The following is a 19,872-nucleotide window of genomic DNA, read 5'->3' as shown; positions in this document are numbered from 1 at the left end:
GAAGGCAGGGTAAAGCACATGCTCTTATAGGTGCTTTGTAGTGTCCCAGGCTTGTAAGGTTCAGCCTGTGTCCCTCCACTATGGAGATGGAGGCTACAGGAGGGAGGAGATCGGCAGGGACACTGCAGGAATTTGAAGAGCTTTGTCGGTTTGGGATTTTGAGGTTGGTGTGTGGACACCTTCTCTCGGGGCAGCTTTATTTTTAACCTCTTTATACAAGGAAAGGAAGAGATGGAAATAAGCTTTCAGGGCTGGACTTTTCATCAGAGGATGGAAGCATCTGCCGCCGCTGATTAGCACAAAGGGAAACCCTCATCACCTGCGTGTGCAGCTGCTGCTCACGCTCCACGGCACACTTCCCCACCTGGCAGGACGTCCTGGGGAAAGTCCCAGCCTGATGGTCCAGACACACCTCCCAGGAGCACGCTGGGGTGTGCACAAAGGCCCAGCCAGGTCCGGGCCCCAGCACACATTCTCCCCAGATGCTCCCTCCCCCTTCCCCAGCACACATTCTCCCCAGATGCTCCCTCCCCCTTCCCCAGCACACATTCTCCCCAGATGCTCCCTCCCCCTTCCCGGAGAGAAGCAGCCTGGATGTTGTGGAGTGTTCTAGTCCGTCAACACTCAGGAGAAGTTGTTCACATTGACAAGATGGGCTAAAGCCAAAAAAGAAGAAGGTAACATTGGTGGGGGTGAAGTGAGATTAGAGCATTTCTGGTAGGACCGTGAAATGGTGCAGTCACTGGGGGAAACGTTGAGTCACAACTCAGAAACATAAATGTGGGACTGCCATGGGATTCATTGAGTCCTGAGAATAGACACCGAATACTGACGGGAGGAACTTGGCCAGATGTTTGACAAACGTGCCAATAAGAGGACTATTCAAAGTAGCAGAAGCGGGATGGGCCAGCAGGATGGCTCAGCAAAGAAAGTGTATGCAGTGCACTGGAAGCCTGTGTTAAGGTAGCCAGAGGCCTGACTCCACTAAGCTGTCTTCTGACCTCCAGATGTGTGCTACGGCGCACATGGCCAGTCACACATACAGAAACACTCAAATATACCAATCAGTAGAGGAAAGGACAGGCTGTTATATTCATACAAAGGGAAAATAATCAACCATGAGTATGAGGTACTGGTCTGTGCCACCGTGTCGATGAGCCCCCAAAGCGTTACGCTAAGGGAAGGAAGCCAGACTCAAAAGCTCACACACACACACACACACACACACACACACACACACACATCATGTGATTTCATTTCTGTCGATTCGTAGAGCAGGGACACCACAGAGACAGAAGGTGGCTGCCAGAGACCAGGGAAGAAGAATGGGGAGGGACTGCTTAATGGGTTTGGATTTCCTTCTGAGGCCAGGCAAGTATTTTGGATCTAGATAAAGGTGAGGATTGCAAGGTGAGGGAAACCACTGGGTTGTGCAATGAAGAGGTGGCAGTGTGCTCCAGAGACAAGACTAGAGCTTACCCCAGAGGTAGACACCCAGCCGAGTAGAGCAGGTTAGGAGTCCTGGCGGTGGAGGAGAAACGAGTCCACAGGGGCCCCCCCCGAAGGGGTCTGAGCATGAGGGATGAAGGTGGCCTTGTGTCCCACACACGGGTCCAGTGGCGGCTGGGGATCTGTGCATTCCTCGGGTGTAGAATGATTAACCTCCCTGGCAGACTTGCAGGGTGTGAACAGTAAGGATAGATGCCACTGTGAGAAGCGCCCCGTGCCCCTGGAGTGATGGCTGTGAACGCTGACGAGGGGTGGCCTCCACCTGACACGGGGAAGTGTGGGTTCGCTGCGTGTGTCTCGTTCCAGGAAAGCTAGACCCGTTACCACCGCGAGCTACAGCAAGATGGGTGTGACTAGAAAAGACCCACAAGAGTCAAAGCCAAAACATGCTCTTTTCCCAAACATACAAACAGCCGTTACACCAAAGTACTTCAGAGGCAGGGTGAGATCAGTGGTCCTGTGTACAGCCCACAGGGCCACTGTCCTCATGAGAAGCCACACAGTGGGACCAGTCTCCTGTCTGGAGTGTTCTTCAAAGTGGCCAAGATCCATGGACTCCACCACTCAGGATGCTGAGTCTGCCGCCCCCCCCCACCCCCGGCTGGGTATTTATTTACTGGTGCATGACTGAATGATGCTGGAAGGCATGAAGGATGGGGAGAGAGCTCCATATCTGCCACTCAGACAATGACCCAGATGGAGCCCCAGGGACCTTTGCAGACTCCCCTTGGGTTGAGGAGGTAGGGTGCCCGAGCTGTGGGGTGGATCTCCTACCCATCTCGTCTTCAAAGGACACTCTTCCACCCACAGACCCCTGACTCCTGCAAGAACCAGTAGGAGAAAGGCATGAAGAGTCCAGAGTAAGGTCTCCCTGCTCCCGGGTGGCACCTCCATGACATCTGCCCAATACCTCACCTCCCGTGAGATTTGTCTTCTCATTAAGTACTGTGAGACACTAAAGATGGCCTCTCAACACTCAGTCAAGACATGCACTTTACAGTAAAGACTGTCCGTGTGGGCAATGGAGGAAAAGATCGGAAGCAAAGATGGACAACTCCCCCTGTTCCCGGGGCAGCGCAGGGCTTAGAAGTGTGCCAGTGCCCAGGTCTTGACTCCTTTAGTGACTTCACATAAATGGGACCCTTTAGTATTTGCTATTGCTAATTATTTCATAAGCATATGTCTTCGGAGTTCACGCCTGTCGGAACATGTGTCTGTACTTTCTGTTTAAGGCTATAATGTTCCATTGTCAGGATATACTATGCTTTGTGTACTCCTGTATGTATTCGACTGAGAAAATTGCTGCGAGCGTTTTACCCGAAAGAGACTTTTAAAAGCCAAGCTTGTTGATTCTGTCATTGTAACTCAACATTTGATCGCTCACCATCAACCTCATCTATCAAGTCTCTCATTTTCCATACTGGACACGTTTCTCCCGAAGTTCTCTGACCTCTTTCCTCAGCCAGTGATCCTTCTGTGGTGGCTCTGCTAGGAGACGGCCATTTATCTAACGTTCCTGCAGATGGTAGATCTTGGAGAATGGGAAGTACGGTTTGGGAGATGATTGTGACTGAGAATGCATTAATTTTAACTGTGACGCTGAACCTATGTTGTCCCCACAGGGTCAGCCAGGGTCAGTGGGCACCCAGGGGTACAATGGGCCTCCAGGGTTGCAAGGCTTCCCAGGACTACAAGGCCGCAAAGGAGACAAAGGGGAACGGGGAGCTCCTGGGCCAACTGGACCAAAAGGAGATGTGGTAGGTGTCCTGGCTGGGGTCCTCTGCTGTGGGTGGCACTGGGACACAGGGGGGGCTCTGCTGTGGGTGTCACTGGGACACGGGGGGGGTCTCTGCTGTGGGTGGCACTGGGGGGTCCTGACTGGGGTCCTCTGCTGTGGGTGGCACTGGGGGTCCTGACTGGGGTCCTCTGCTGTGGGTGGCACTGGAGGTCCTGGCTGGGGTCCTCTGTCGTGGGTGGCACCGGGCCTTTCTGCTCTTGTTAATTGTTCCGATTCTTCCCAGGGGGCGAGAGGCGTCTCTGGATTCCCGGGAGCAGATGGAATTCCTGTAAGTGTCTGGGAAGATGAGAGGTTAAACATTGTGTGTGTGTTCCAAGCAATGCATTTGTAACTTAAAGAAACCTTTGAAATGAATCGGCTGCTTTGTTTATAGCATCAAACGGGGTGGGGGTTTCTCTGTGCTTGGCTTTCTCCTGGATTCCAGACAAACAATGGGTTTCCTTCCTGAAGGCCCTTATAGATAGGGCTGCAGAATCACGTCTACTTGGTTAAAACTTGACCTTGTTAGCAGCCAGAAAGATAGAACCTAATTCACAGATGGTCTGCAAAGAGCGGGCCTTAAGAGTTCATCGGCCACATGGGCAATCTGAGTATAAAGTGGCCCAGCAAGTACTGGGATGGAAGGAAGCCCCACAGTGGCTTCTGCAGCAGCCCTGACTCTCTGAGGCGATTGCACACAGCAAGTCAAAAGGAAAGTTTCGAGTGGGGTGTGGTTCATGCCTTTCATCCTAGCATTTGAGAGGCTAAGGCAGGGGGATTGCCATGAGTTCAAAGCTAACCTGAGCTACAGAATAGGTCACCACGCCCACACAACACACAACTCTCTCTCTCTCTCACACACACACACACACACACACACACGGGGATGGAGGAGCATAATTTGCTCATGAGAAAATCTCAAAATGCAATAAAAGTGTTTTTATGAGCTAGTTTACTTTGCTTCTTGTGGCAAAAAAAAAAACAAGAACAAAAGCCATCCTGACTCACACACAGCCTTCCTCATAGGACTCAGCCAACAGATTCCCAGGCATCCAGGCCAGCCCTGAGCTCAGAGAAGAGTGTGTTTATCACATGCCCTGTCCCGCCCCCTTTGTCTGCTGCTGCAGCTAGAGGCACAGACTCTGAACCTCAGAGTGTGCACAGCCTGCCCCACTAGCATGTGTCTCCCCCCTTACTGTGCACACACAGGGAAGGAAGGAGATGGCTCCCTGACTTTGCTAGCACCACCAGTACCAGGAAGGAGCAGGAACCAGGAAAGTGGGGGCAGAAGGAAGGTGGCCATGTTTACCGGAACATGAGTCCAGCAGTCCCAGGTCCTCAGTGTCACTGTAGTGTGCTCCAGAAGACTTGGGGTTACACCACACTGTAGTCGGCAAGAAGGAAGTAACTGTCGCATTGCTTGGGATCTTGAGAAATGGGCAGAGATAAACAAATCATAAAAAATGTTTTCCCACAACTAGCCTGAAAGTTAAATTGCCCATGTTTTAAACTACTTCTTGGAACTCTTTGGACGACAGTTCCCGTATTGATGGTTTGGTAATCCAAATTAATTAAGATGGAGGGACATTATGGGATAGAATGGAAACCGATATGTCTCATTCCCGTTCAATTTTTTTCACCTGCTTGTTTATTTCATATCAGAAGCAGATGATTACCAAGTCAGAGGGACAGTCACTGCCGTTTCCACAGTTTCGGCGCTACTCACAGCCCAGACGGTGTGGCCTGAGTGTCATGTGTCAGCGCCCATCAGTTTGTGAATCTTGATCTTAAGGGGACTGCATCGTGTTACATGTTCAAAGCTGTGTAACGCAACAGCTATAAGGAGCTCAGAGCTGTGTCCCAGGGACGGGTGTCTGAGGAGATCCTGCAGGGTGGGTGTTTAGGTCAGAGTGACTAGGCACTCTCTTCAAAGCTCAGCTGTAAATGAAGACCACTGTCTGGTGTTGTAGGTCGGGTCTGGGAAGGAACCACGGTAGGCAGGCAGTCTTCACTCAACGGGCTCAGACCTCAACCATAGGTTTCAGGGAAATGCCGCAGGGGAAGAGGAGCTTAGGTAGAACCTGAAGAAAGTTAATTCCTTGCAGCAGAACCAAAAGGCCGGGTCTAGAAGCCCCTCTTGTCATTACCCAGAAGGCCACCAGAAAGCAGAAGGGACATTCCTGGACTCACAGAGCGACAGGGACACCTGACTCACCACAGTACAACTGCTCAAAGTACAGGCCAACGCTGCCCAAAGCAAAGAGATGTGCAAAGAAAGAAATCTTTGAGTATTTTTCAGTATCATTGTTTATGTGGGATTTGTTTCCAGACTCTTAAATTTTTCAGAGGGGGAAAAAAAAGCATCCAAAATGGCCTCAGAAACCACTTTGGAATATGTTTGATTTTTACCAAGATACATCACTTAAAGAAATTCCACAATTAGAAAACACATCTAAATGAGTACTTTTTAGGTAAATCTCATAGCAGTCTGTGCTCTAATAAAGCATCAGTTGTAGGCTATTGGCTCTGCCCATTTGTCTGAACCAGCTCAGGGTTACCCACGCCCCTCTGGTCATGCGGCAGACGCTTGGTCAAGTTGCCTCCCCAGTTGGCATTTCTGACTACTTCATGGTTCTGGTACCCATGCCTAAATCTAAAACTTTGCAGGGCATGGTGGTATATTTCTATAACCCCAGCATTTAGGAAGCAGAGGCAGGAGGCTCTCAAGTTGGCGTCCAGCCTAGGCTCCTTACCGAGGCCTTGTCTCAAATGACAACAAAACCATTAAAGCAGTATGTCACCAAAGAAAGCTGATCCAGGCAACTCTGGGGTATGACTCCCGCCTTCATTTGAGATTTGGCCCCTCTGGCTCATCATCCACTGTTCAGTGAGGCTGCCGCCTCTAACACCTCTTACAGGCCTTCAGGATTTCTTCTTCCCACTGCCTGCTGAAGGAGCGAGGCAGAGAAAGATACGTTCCTTAGGACCTGTGAGGCACGGCACCCCGCCCTTTCAGCCTTGCACCTGCTTATGGCCTGCCTGCATCTCTGCTTGTTTAATGTTCCATCCCTTTCTTCATCCATTTTTGAATTATCTTTTTCTTTGGATTTGTGCTGGTGCTGCGGCTTTTGAGAACATCTCCCGCCGTTTTACGGATCGATTGTGTGACAGCGTGACTGTTTACCCTGCATTCCGCTTTCCAGGGACACCCAGGGCAAGGCGGACCCCGAGGAAGACCCGGCTATGATGGTTGCAATGGAACCAAAGGAGACGCAGGGCCACAAGGGCCCACTGGACCTGGGGGCTTCCCTGGCCTCCCTGTGAGTATAAGGGCAGCGTGGTGGTATGTTTAGCCTGGAAGTCTAGATGGCAGTGTACCTGGACCGAACATATCATGGCATTGGCTCCACTTCCCAGGTTCCTGCCAGGAGGGCCACCTCTGCCAAGCCTTGTCCTTGCCATCATGGTTGGTGGAAATTGCTTTTCCTGCCCAGTTTTTTCTTTCTTTTTTTGTTACTAACTGTCCTGGGTTCAGAAAGTTCATTGTCCCTACTCCTGACTCCCTGTTAGGTGGAAGACAGGTGACTTGATGTATGTTCTCGCCCACTGTGTTACAAGGGTCACGCCATCTCCCCCAGTACTCTAGGTCAAGTAACAGGAATGGCTGTAGCAACGCAGCTAGAACCAGAAAGCTCGAATCTTGTCCCAAGTGTCTGTTAGGAATCAGATGATAGGATCTCTGGGGACCTGGAAAGCGGTCCGGTTCTCCAGCATCTACAAAGAGGCAGATATGAAATAATATTCCTGAAATTGTCCATTTGGCGACCTCATTCTTGAAATCTTAGCCAAGAACCCTAAGCTGCTCTTTCAGAACAGTATTCTCAAATTCAGGTCTTCTCATTAAGCCTTTGCATTTTTTAAAGACGCACCGAGGTGAGAAGAAGCCCTGTGTAAGCATCCCCAGCTCCATCCTGCAGCGAGTTGGTTTCCATGGCCACTGGGCTCCGCCTCCACCTTGCAGTGCCAACTCACCCATCTCTTTCTGGGTGGTTCATTGTTTCAGTGGACTGCATTACATTTCTGTCCGTCAAGCTTAAGTTTCATGACCAAGAAACATGTGTCACTGCAAAATAATGATTACATATAGATATTCAAAGGTCATGTACAGACTGCCTATCATTGGCATAGCTCAAGTCACTTTTCTGTATTAAATATCTGTAAAATATTTATATTGTTGGGCACCAATACCATTACAAAGAAAAGATAACGTAGTTCTGTAACAGGAAATGATTATGAAGGTCCTGAAGATAATTTAAATCCTATAAAGTGTTTCCATTTTAACTCTAAGAGTATGAAATAAAAAGCGTCAGACTTATAGTTGGACCCTAAGGAAGTTGGTACAGGGGGTGCCTGGATAATCTGTGGGGACACTGGACATTGTAAACCAGACAATCTCCTGTGTCAGCACGGTCATGCTGGAAGATAACGGGTTCTTCTGTGTTTTTCTTTCTATGGTGTATCTGCTAATTTAGGGGCCCCAAGGACCCAAGGGACAGAAAGGTGAACCGTACGCATTTTCTAAAGGAGACCGCGACAAATACAGGGTATGTTTGCCATAGGCGGGAGCCGGGACTCGGGGATCCCATGGAAAGTGTCAACAATTCTAGTTAGGAATTAGCTGTGGGTGAAAGAAGGAATGCAGGGAAGGAATTGACAGAGCAATGGTGTGACTCAAGGCTGTGGCTGCAGCCCTCACATTCTGTTTGGGGTGTATTTACCTCCCCTCCCCCACCCCATTCTCAATGCCCCAGGCCAAATGCCTGGGTCTGGCAGGGCTTGTATATTTCATGCTTATTTCCAACTCTGCCCTACATTGAGGTAGACAAACACAATGATGCTTAAACCCAGCAGCTCTTAGTGGTTTAAGCAATGGCTCAGTTGCCTTGCAAGCCTAAGGTCTGAGTTAAAATCCCCAAACCTGTGTTAAAAAGTGGGCCACCGCGATTTATACTTAATCCCAGCACTGGGGAGCTGAAGACAGGTTCAGTGGTCATCCAGAATAGCCTACTTAGGGATCTCCAGACCAATGAGAGACTGTCTCAAAAAAACAAAACAAAACAACAACAAAAAGAAAAAAAAAAAAAACATGTGGTTGTCTCCTGAGGAATAACATTTGATAATGGCTTCTGGCCTCACTTGCCCACACATGTGCCTGCATGAACTCATGCACCCATAAGCACACACACATACAATAGTAATTCTTAATTAACCCTGTTTCCTCTCAACCAGGGTGAAACTGGAGAGCCTGGAGTGCCCGGCTACCAGGTGAGTTTCATTTTCATTAGGGACTGCTCCTTACAGAACTTTAGAAACACCCGAGTAGACATGCCCATCTGCCTGTCTTCAAGCCATGTTTTCTTTGTGCACTCGCAGGGGCCTCCTGGCCGCCCAGGGCCAATAGGACAGATGGGTCCCGTCGGAGCTCCCGGAAGACCGGTAAGTCCCTGTGCTTGGTTACCCCCAGGCCCACGTCAGGTCACCTGTGAATGCACCCTTTTTTACCCTCTGGCTGCCTTTGAGCCTCAGACTGGCTCCTCCCATCATATGTAAGTTCTCCGGGTTCCATGTTAACTATGTGACAAGGGGCCCATCATCCCTGGCCAAAGCAAACCAAATACCCGACTCAGGCAAGCAAGAAGGAAACAGATTTTTTTTTTCTGGGCCTGGCCACGTATATTAGGTACATCCCACCTGGGTCATAGCCACTGTAGAAAGGGAGACGTTGAACGTCATTTGTAGGATGGCCCACTGATTGGAGGTCAGTCCCCGCCTTCCAACACAATGACACAGCAAAGTATGATGGGATAGAAGCAAGATGAGGGAAGACTTGCGGGAGAGGAGGAGGGGACCAGTGCTCCCCCAGCCCTGCCTGTTCCCATCACCACACTGAGCCCGGAGCACATCTCAACCACCATGGGAAGACGTCTCCCTCATTAGGAGCACTTCTTAGCAAATAGACCTTATAGGACACACAAGGGAGTCTGACTCCAGAAACCCATTCTCGGTACTCAAGCTGCCCTCATGTGTGCATGCTCACAGCCTGGGAGGGTACTTGTCATTTCCTCCAGACTGTAATAGTCAGCGGTGGCCATGATCCTGATCTTTACAAAACCCTCATGTGACGGAAGGCTTTCTGCCCCAGCACTGTGGCAGATTCAGCCAAGATGGAGCAGTGTGATGCACACCGCGCTCCCTGCGACTGAGCTCATAGAGCAGCAACTGCACAGCTTAGGATTTCCCTCTAAGTAGAGTTCAGAGGGGCTGGCTCGGTCAGTGATGTGCTTACCGTGTAAGCGCGAAAACCTGAATTTTGTCCCCAACCTCATGTGAGAAACCATATGGTACCACACGGCTGTAATCACAGGCTGGGGAGGAGGACACAGGAGGATCCCCAAAGCTCGCTGGCCAGCCAGCCTAGCTGAATTGGTAAGGTAAGCAACAGGTTTAGTGTGAGACCGTGTCTCAAAAAATAAGGTAGAGTATGGTCGAGTGATGAAGGAAGGCCACTGGCCTTCACACATGTGCTCATACACATGCATGCACGCACACATGCCCAAGAAAAGCATAGTTCAAAGAACCTCAGGGCGCACATATGGAGATGCTTTGCCTGTGGGATTGACCTACAGGTCTGTTCTGTCTATGAGCATCCGTGACTCCACCGTCAAACTGTGACAGTGTCTTGTGGGGAGTCTCACAGGAAAGCAGAGGGGTCTGGCCACAGCCACAGGGCCTGGGGCCTCACAAGGCCTAGAAACAGGCACAACAAGGACACGGGTGAAGTCACAAGCCCAAACACACACAAGCAAACCGGGAACAGCTGTGGACAGACAGCAGCACATTCCAAGGACGGTGACCCGGTCTTCCTCCTGGCTTTTCATCCCACCAAGACAGATGTGGGGAAGCTCTGACCATACTGTTCGAAGAGGATAGCCGATGTTTTTCCCAGGGCCTCCAAGCAGATGTCATCTGGGTCCTAGGAGGGAAAAAAAATATATACATGCCTTTGTATTTCTGCAGGGACCACCGGGGCCCCCTGGACCCAAAGGACAACCAGTAAGTTGGTGGGGGCAGGGTGGGGAGGGGCTCTTTGGTGATGAATGCCTCCTTCTCTGACCAGAGAACAGCTTGGCTGACAGCTGCTTCTGGTGTAGATAGCGCTGAGGGCCGTTATGTAGCTTAAGGCGTGATGCGTAGGACGAGATCCTGCAGAGCATCTGAACGCCTGGCCTGGGCCTCTGTGGGGACACTGGGTGATGCTCTTTGGGGCTCCATGACGCCTCGGTGGCTGGGTGCAGATCACACCGATGAGCCGTGATGAAAAGGATGTGCAGCTGAGCGAACAGTCTAGGGGAAGCTCCTATTTATCTATGGGTGCCCTTTTCCGGGGTGCACAAGGAAGTGGGAAGCCCTCATCCTGCCTGGATGTAGGGGGAATCCATGGGAGCCTCAGGTCAGCACTAGGGACATGTCCAGTGCCTCTGAGCCAGGCTGGATCCCAGAGCCACACTGCTCCCTTGACAGACCACTTGTTATATTGGAAGCAGAACCAAGCATGGGGTTTGTTTGAACCTTAGAGAGCAGAGCCAGGGCTTCTTAGGACCTGGGAAAGTTGGACAAGTATCCAGACTCAGTAATGTTGATGAGGAAAATATCTGATCAGAGATACTGGGGTCCAGCAGGAAGCTCGTGCGAGCCATCCACTGTTCCGTATCCAGAGGCGGGTCTTCATATTCCCACGCCTGCTCCATAGGCAGTCCCATTTCTGTGACCCCTGGTGACCTTGCTGCCACCCACCCCCATACCCCTCTGGCTCCCATCCCCTACAACAGAGTTCCCAGCTGGAGCTGGAACTTGAGGAGGCTCCTGGATCCTCCCCATCCCCCAACACTCACCCCCATCAGACAGCCCCAAGAAGGATGGGAAGGGCCTGCAGCCAAGGACAGCGGAAGCCGGCAGGGCTGCAGGGCCAAGGAAGCAGTGGCCCAGCCCAGGCTCTGGCCTCAGATCTCCCCTGGCTGCTGCAAATACAAACAGCCCCCTCACCCTGGGCCAAGTCACTTCCTGGCAACTTTTGACAAGCAGTTCTGAGCAGCTAACGCTGTAGGGACTCCCATGGCCGCCATGCTGGGCTTTGATTTCAGCTCCCAGCCAGGTGGCGAAGCAAGGAAAGCAGAACGTAATTAAAGGTTTTGCTTTTTATTTTCCAATGATATCTCAGCATCGGAGGGGGCAGACAGTAGGCTGCAGAGAGGGACTTCAGGGTTCCTGTGTGACTCTTGTCTGCTGTAGCAATAGAGAGACCCTGGGAAAAAGGCACAGATGCTGCGGGGGAGGGGGGACAACAGGAAAGAGCGCTGTGTGGAAGCCCGTGTGAATTTGCGGGGTGGCTCCTCATTGCTGGTCTCAGGCAGCAGGGAGAGCTGACTCCAGCCAGCTGCTCCTCAGAGGAACTGTTAGATAAACACTGGCTGAGACGCAGGCCTGACTTTGCCCTAGAAAACAACCCAAACAGGCCCATAATTACGGAATGTAATCAGTGCTAAGGCCCCTAAAATCATTAAAAAGAAAGAAATGTTGCTATGAAGCTAGGGTGGCTTTTATCAAAATGAGATGACTTGGATCTCCAGGTACGGTGTCTAGACCGTCGTCTCGGCTGCCCTCTCTCTTAGAAGGCCCAGAGCCTGAGAGTGAGCTCTGACCTCCCTTGGATCAGGTGCTAGCATCAGCGGACGGACCCCTCTCAGCTCCACCACTTGCTCCTCAGGCCTTCCTTAGACAGAGGATCCTAATGGACACAAGGGTCACAGGCAGGGGAGGGCGTGGCCTCTTTTCTTCTAGAAAATACTTTTATTTCACTGTGATTCTCGGTTCTTACAAACTCACAGACACCATCTCTGTTTCCAGGGCAACCGAGGACTTGGTTTTTATGGAGAGAAGGGTGAAAAGGTAAAGAGACCGATGACAGGAACTGGTGACCATCACTGCCCAGGGTGACCTGGTGCCCTCCAGGTGACCTGCAGGCACACTTCACATAGAGATGACGGTTGAGTGTCAGGTCACCCACACTCCAGGGACAGTGGCGGATCAGTGAACTGTCTAGGTTGGCGTAGAGTCGGACAGGGCCATGTGACCTCCACCTGTCTTAAGGACTGGGAAGTGGAGGTGTCTCCTAAGAGTGTCTTCTAATGTGTGGGACCCAGAGATGATTAAAGGGACTCAGCTGAACCAGGTGGTGGTAGCACACCCCTTTAATCCCAGAACATGGAGGCAGAGGCAGGCAGATCTCTGTGAGTTTGAGGCCAGCCTGGTCTCTAGAACGAGGTCCAGGACAGCCAACACTACACAGAGAGACCCTGCCTTGAAAAAAATAAATAAATAAAGTCTGGGGACTCAACTAAAGAATGATCTGGAACCACCTCAGGAAACAGGTCACATGACTGCCCTGACTGACTTCAGTCGTAGAAAAGGATTATGTGACATGTGACCTCTTACTGCTACCCTTTCATGTTCCTGGAAGAGGAGCCTGGTGCCCACAGCCAGCCAGCCAACCACATTCTCATTCCCCATGAGCCTGCCGCTCACTGAACAGCATCTGTGCCCCTCGGGATCTCCGGTGTGAGAGCTGTCATTCTGTAGGCACCCTGCTCTTTCACTGAGCCCCACAAACAGAAAGCAGGATCCCTAAGACATCAAGGGTGAAAAAAATTAAGGATCAAAATACTTAAAAATGTAAAGTCCCCTCCAGTGAAATACACCACAGTCATACAATAAAACAAAAGGAAGGAGGGCACAGTCACATGGGGGTCGGAGGAGATGAAGTCAGGTCTGCAGTCCACCAAAGGTCTCTATCGGATCCTGATGAGCACAGCAAGGCCCTAAACAGTCTTTGAACATGTTAGTGCTCTGAGCACACGTAGAAGCCTTCTTCAGAGGGTGACCCAGCACTCAGTCTGCTGACGCTCCTGTTACTCACGGTGTCGTTTATATGTGGAAACAGCAGGAGAAAAATCAATCAGGTTCTTTTGTGTTCATCCATTCCTGAAGGAGGAAGGGTGTCAACGAGGCTTGCCAGCTGTGATGGTGGACAGTGACCACCCCTTAAGGTGTTTGGTCTAGCCTTTGCTCTTTAGCACATACAATACCTTTTGCTCGCGGTGACACCAGAGTCAGACCTAACAACTTCCTTGTGTAGAAACCGACCAAAGGCTGTAGACCGCAGAAGCAGGTGCAGTGTGGAGTTATGGCTGATCTCTGACCTCAACGCATAGATTCTAAACAACCGGAGAAGGAAGTTCGCTTCACGTCACCCTAGATTATGATAATTTTGATGTGATGATGTGATGGCTTAGATTTTTGTTTCAGTAGGAAACAGATATTCAGTGCTATGCAAAACAAAATAGCATGGGTGGTGGGAAGGTGCAGTCACCCAAGTCCTGTGCCCTTCTCCTGATTCAACACTGTCACTTTTGCTGAACAATCTTCAGGGTGACGTCGGACAGCCAGGACCCAACGGGATCCCATCCGAAGTCCCACTTGTTGGGCCCACACCATCAACAATATATCCGGATCAGTACAAGGTAAAGGGTGGCCGTTCCCAGTTGACCTAGGAAAAGGAGCATGCAAATGTCGCTTCCTTCATTTTATGTCAACAGTTGCATCCTAAGATGGGAAAGACCTCACCGCCAGATTGGTGGGGGAAAAGAAATCAGATTTGCCCCAGCTATCGGAGGGAATAGCACAGTTCCCGCCAGGCCACAGGAGGCAGCTGTTAGTGGCAGGATCGTCAGTGCTGGCAGCAAAGATGGGCCAAGGACCATCAGTACAAAAACAAAAATGAAGAAGGGTCTATACTGCTTGAGATGTTAGTGTGTTTGAACTGTCTTTTCCTAAGCAGAATTAGCTGGCTGAGTATGGTCATTTGGGGGTCTTGCTAGGTGTGTTCTCACACTAAGGAACAGACCTGTAGCAGCCAGCATCCATCTGGATGGTCAGAAGTGCCTGAGCTCCATTGCTGCTCACTCAGATGGAAGAGGAAGGCTTCCAGGCACCTCGCAAATCACTGAAGAGTCCATTCATCTTGTGAAAATACAAAAATAATCCTTTTTTGCTGTTGATTTTTAAAGCTTCAACACCTAGGACTGTTGTTGATTGCCAGGAAATCATCAGGATGGCCAGAAGTTTTGTCAAGTGCTTTTTAACCTCGTATCTTAAGCCAGGATCGGTGCCTGAGCACCTCGGGTCTCAAAGGTGTAAACATTTCCCATTCCATGTTCTTCACAGGGAGAAAAGGGGAGCAGAGGAGATCAAGGGTTACCAGTAAGTTCAGTGATGAAGCTCTTTCCCATGGGGATTGCTCTGCCTTCGGGGCTCCTGTCAGAATGGTGGGGTGTGCTCTGAGTGGTGGGGTGTGCTTGAGTAGTGGGGTGTGCTCTGAACAGTGGGGTGTGCTGAGTGGTGGGGTGTGCTCTGAACAGTGGGGTGTGCTCTGAACAGTGGGGTGTGCTGAGTGGTGGGGTGTGCTCTGAACAGTGGGGTGTGCTGAGTGGTGGGGTGTGCTCTGAACAGTGGGGTGTGCTCTGAACAGTGAGGTGTGCTGAGTGGTGGGGTGTGCTCTGAACAGTGGGGTGTGCTGAGTGGTGGGATGTGCTCTGAGTACTGGGGTATACTCTGAGTAGTGGGGTGTACTCTGGTCTTAGCCCTTGGGTTCTTGGGTTCTCATGTACTCTACATGGGAAGGTATCGAGGATACACAGTGTATTTTGTATAAAAATATTGGATATTATATAATAATCTATATTATATAACATAATTGTTATATATAATATAACATGTTTAATATTATTGTAATAATACTTAGCATTATCTGATGCTGTAAGCTGAGCGTGACAATGTGTGAGTGAGGGACTGGGAGGGAGACTCTGGGCCTCTCCTGGGCCAAGGAGTCACTGCCATCTGGTTTATCCCATCCAGTTTGACTCACTTTCCTAGATCTTCCTCGCTGTCGCTCCCCCTGGGGTGGTGACACGTGACATGCTGGACAAAGGTGATCCACCCAGCCCTGTGCGCTCTTTGCCCCCAAATCCCTGCTCTAGCACCTGTCACTGAGGAACTGAGGAGGCCGCAGAGTGTCTCACTGGTGGAGTCAGCTCCAGGCACCCCTCACCCCCCTTGTTCTGCTTCTCTATCCTAGGGCCCCGACTCAAAAGGCGAGGAAGGCATCATGGGATTCCCAGGAACACGGGTGAGCCATGTACTGTGTAACTGTGGCTAGTTGGCTTGTTGTCTTTTTAAAACACTGTACCTGCCCTGGAGGTTCCTCCTGGTGTGAAACTCATCTTTGTAACAAACTGCAGAGAGTGCCTAGAATGAGGGTCCATGCCTGGCCACCCAAAGAGTCCAGTAAGACTGTCCCTCCGTCATGGGGAGGCTTATCTGTCTTCAGAGCCATGAGCATCAACAACCAGCTCAGCACCTGGGGTGGGGTGGCCACCTGTCCCTGCGCTTCCAAACCCTGAAGGCAGAAGGCTGCTTGGCAATTGTTGATACTGTCATGAGCCCTCTGGGAATCTGGTCACCTGTTCCGGACTGTTTATTACTTGTGCTTTCTGTTCAACACAGGGTCTTCCTGGCCTTGACGGAGAAAAAGGCGTCTTCGGACAGAAAGTAAGTCTGACTCGCAAAATGTGAACTGCTCCAGGCCTGAAACCTCACGTATATAACAAGTGGGATCTCAGAAAAATACATTTGTCCCAAGGCCCAGTTGAGATGTCCCCTTCATTTACAGGGGTCATTTATGAAGTGACCGTTCCAACTCTCAAAGCCCTTAGTGGAGCATTAACCTCCGTCTGGACTTTGCTCATCCGTCCGTTGGTTCTTCCAGGGACCCCACCCCAGGTTTCTCTCCCTAGGTCCCCCACCCCAAAGTCATTGTCACTCGTCGTTGTCCTTCTGTTTCTTTGATCTGCACATACTCTGATATTTGCTTATGCTTAACGATAACCTCGTTTTCCTCCTGGGTTGTGACACCATTTTTTACTTTTTAAAAGAAAAGAAAGTGTGCGTGAGAAGGTTATTACAGGTCCAGAGAAGATTGAGCATCCGCTAAGCATGCACTGCAGCAGAAGTGCACATAGAAACGTTTTTTATCAGATCAACATTTATTTTACTTATTCACGGTATTCATTGTCCACCTGCCTCGGAGTCCAGCACCATCCTGTCACCCACAGCAGACAGCCCTGGAATCTGGCGTTAGATCCGTGGCAGCCTCCAGGGTCAGGTGACCTAGCATGCTCGTAACTTGGCACAAAGAAATAAGTACATTTGTGCCATGTTGTTCCACGTTTCATCTATGTAGGGGTCATCCACTTCCACACACACACATGCACCCACACATGCTAGGAAACTGGGGGGTTGCGGTACACACATACACCACATTTACTCACCCCAGGATACAGCTATGCCTCCAGTTAGCTTGCGGTTAGCACCGGGGTACACACACAGGGTCCCATGGCTGGTGTACACACACAGGGTCCCACGGCTGGTGTTTCTACCCCGCTCTCCTGTCAGTGCGCAGAGAGCAGCCTCAGAACGCCAGCTCCCCGTGAATCCGGTTCAGATTGCCGCAGCACGTGTGCATGTGACTCTGTAGAGCTCAGAGGCTGAGCTAAGACTGAAGAGCTGTGTGGCTCATCTGAGACAGCAGGTAGCCTTGCCCCCTGGTGTCGTGGCTGACGTCCATGGCTCTAGCTATAGGCCAAGTCTGGCGCTGACGATGTACCATGGAGACCAATGTCATGGCTGTTCTCATTTCTTCTCGTTACTGTCCCTAAACTCAGGCTGGTGACTTCGCCCTAACTACACCCAACTTCCTATCACATTGGTTCTTGCTAAGAATGTGTTTCCCAGAGGTAACACACCAGAAGCAATAGCTGGTCCCCTACTCCCTAACCAAGGCCAGAATGCCACTAGCCTAAAGATGGCAATAAGACCATGTAGAGTTGGCTAAAGCAGACACCGCACCCAAAACCCAATGGAGTCAGAGCCAGTGCATCTCTGAGGCGGGTGGGTGACATGTCGCTCTTCACAGAACACAAAGGAGCTGTCGTGTCTAAAACTGTGGCTCAGCACAGCTGCCCCTGGACCTAGAGGTCCATGAAGACTAAGAACCCTAGACATGATCCAGCAAGCCCTGGCCCTGGATCCCCTGGCTTCTACTGTTCCTCAGGCACACGTATGATAGTGGTGCCCATGCAGCTTTCTCTCTGTAGCTTGGGAAGAAACAGACATCTGTGCTTAAATGGGTCAGAGGAAGAAATAGTTTACCCAACTGAAAAAATAGGGAAATCGGCAGACATACACAAATGACTCAGCGTGCTGCGTGTTAGTGCAAACCACAGCATCCAACTGGTCCAGCTGCTGCCTCCGCATGAGCTTCCCAGATGTGCTGAAGCTATTGGCCTTAGGAGCCAGGACCCAAGGCAGCTCCCAGGAGCCGCTGTGGACAGTGACCCATTAAAGCAGCATGCCAGGGGAGGAGTAGGCAGAGAGCCATGTGTCTTAGGAAGCCCCTGTGAGAACAAAGAGCCATCTACACACACCTCTGCACAGACACACAGACCCAGGCACAAGCACACACGGACATGGACACCTAGCAAAGTAAACGGCTCCAGTCAGGGATCAGAGAGATAGCTGACGTGTTTGGTTGTATTACATTTTCTGAAAATGTAGCGATTGTTTCCCTCGTTTGGGGAGACCCGTTTAATGAAGCACACTCTTCTCTATAGAGCTCACAGAGACCTGGAACCATGCACTAGCACGTCCTTGTGCAGTATGGGTGTGCAGCACAGGAAAAGGGCACCCCCATGTGGGCGGGGCCACTGGACTGCATCATAACCATTCTCTGGGAGTCACATCCACCAGGTGTGACTTTCCAGCTATGTGGGAGTCACAAACAGGCAGCAAAGCTGTGCCCGCAGGCTGGGCATTCAGTGGCATCCCGCAGCTCTCTCAGACTAAGCCCAGAAGTCTTTCTCCCCCAAGGCCCCCAAGTTGGATTGTACTAACCCCTTGTTCTTTGTGCCATGGGTCTGAGGAAAGATCTAGAAAACCAGAAAGACACGGAAACACATCCAGACCCATAAGACAGCAGCCTTCTTTCTGTTCAGCATTTGAGGATACCTTCCCTGGAAGCCTAGCTGTGAGCATTTCCTGACAGTACACTCCTGCCAGCTACTGAGGACCTCTGCCCACGAGCCTCCTTGGGGCTCAGTGTTCTTTCTCAAGCATAAAATCAACCACTCTTTGAATGTTCAGCTCCACCTAGTGTGAAAGGCCAAGAGTCAACCACAGCCCTGCAAAAGGAAAAGGAAAAGATTTTTTTAAAAAATCAGACAATGTTAGTCCATCAAGCAGCATGTGAGCTCCTGGGTTTGAAAATCTATAAAATAACTAAACAGGCAGGCCCATTTTTACTTCGCCCTGGTGTGGCTTGGAGACTTTGCCATACGTGGTCGTTTGCCATACGTGGTCGTTTGCTCAGAAGGCTCCACATACCAGTTTCCTCACTGATGGGAACTTAGGGAACTGGAGACCAAATTAGTGTTAAGGATTTCTTAATGAAAAGAGACATTGCAAATCAAGAGGCTCGAGGATTCTGTTTGGTGACAACTGGAATTTTTCAAAACTCATCATGGAGAGAGAGTTTAACTAATGGATCAGATGTGACCCAACTGAACAGGTGTGACCCAACTGAACAGGTGTGACCCCACTGATGGGATGATATGAACTCACAGATCAGATGTGACCCCACTGATCAGGTGTGACCTCACAGATCAGATGTGACCCCACAGACCAGGTGTGACCCCACTGATCAGTCAAGAAATTGCTAGCGGGTCTGGAGAGATGGCTCAGAGGATAAGAGCACTGACTGCTCTTCCAGAGGTCCTGAGTTCAATTCCCAGCAACCACATGGTGGCTCACAGCCATCTTTAATGAGATCTGGTGCCCTCCTCTGGCGTGCGGGCATACATGAAGGCAGAATGTTGTATACATAATAATAAATAAATAAATCTTTAATAAAAAAACATAGAAAGAAATTGCTAGCAAGGCAACTAGCTCTCCTCCTCTAAAGTGAGAACTGAGGAAGCATGGCTGTCACCGCAGGTGGAGACAGGTCCTACACGATCTCCTGCTCACTTGGAGGCTGGGTGGGGAATGGAAGGGCAGGGGAGCGTATTACATAGTGCCATGGGGCCAGAAGCACAGACCACCCAAGATTCTCCATACCAACCACCAAGGAAAAAATACTAAGGAAAAGAACCAAGGGGAGGGCACTGGAAGATGTCTCCGTGGCTAAGAGCACCTGCTGCTCTTGTAGAGGACCAGGACTCTGCTCCCAACACCTGCTTGGTCATTCACCACCACCTCTAACCCTAGTCCAGGATTTGACCCCCTCTTCTGACATCTCAGGCACCAGTCACTCACATGGCACACATGCTTACATGTAGACAAAGTACTCATGTGCATAA

At 50.5% G+C, this 19,872-nt stretch overlaps 1 protein-coding gene across 2 annotated transcripts in view; it reads left to right on the top strand.

Moving 5' to 3' along the window:
* The window catches only part of Col4a2 (collagen type IV alpha 2 chain), a 137,277-nt gene that overhangs the window by 83,033 nt on the left and 34,372 nt on the right, over window positions 1–19,872 (top strand). For both annotated transcript variants that reach the window (XM_087900740.1, XM_087900739.1), the window contains exons 5-16: window positions 3,132–3,266; window positions 3,531–3,575; window positions 6,490–6,606; window positions 7,819–7,890; window positions 8,576–8,611; window positions 8,720–8,782; window positions 10,364–10,399; window positions 12,251–12,292; window positions 13,831–13,923; window positions 14,627–14,662; window positions 15,537–15,587; window positions 15,965–16,009. In XM_087900740.1, coding sequence (XP_087756866.1) covers window positions 3,132–3,266; window positions 3,531–3,575; window positions 6,490–6,606; window positions 7,819–7,890; window positions 8,576–8,611; window positions 8,720–8,782; window positions 10,364–10,399; window positions 12,251–12,292; window positions 13,831–13,923; window positions 14,627–14,662; window positions 15,537–15,587; window positions 15,965–16,009 — 771 coding nt within the window. The remainder of the gene's footprint in view (window positions 1–3,131; window positions 3,267–3,530; window positions 3,576–6,489; window positions 6,607–7,818; window positions 7,891–8,575; window positions 8,612–8,719; window positions 8,783–10,363; window positions 10,400–12,250; window positions 12,293–13,830; window positions 13,924–14,626; window positions 14,663–15,536; window positions 15,588–15,964; window positions 16,010–19,872) is intronic.

This window comes from Myodes glareolus, chromosome 23 (assembly GCF_982192425.1).
Source record: "Myodes glareolus chromosome 23, mMyoGla1.1, whole genome shotgun sequence".
Taxonomy (NCBI): domain Eukaryota; kingdom Metazoa; phylum Chordata; class Mammalia; order Rodentia; family Cricetidae; genus Myodes; species Myodes glareolus.
This window is presented reverse-complemented; position numbering and strand designations above follow the sequence as displayed.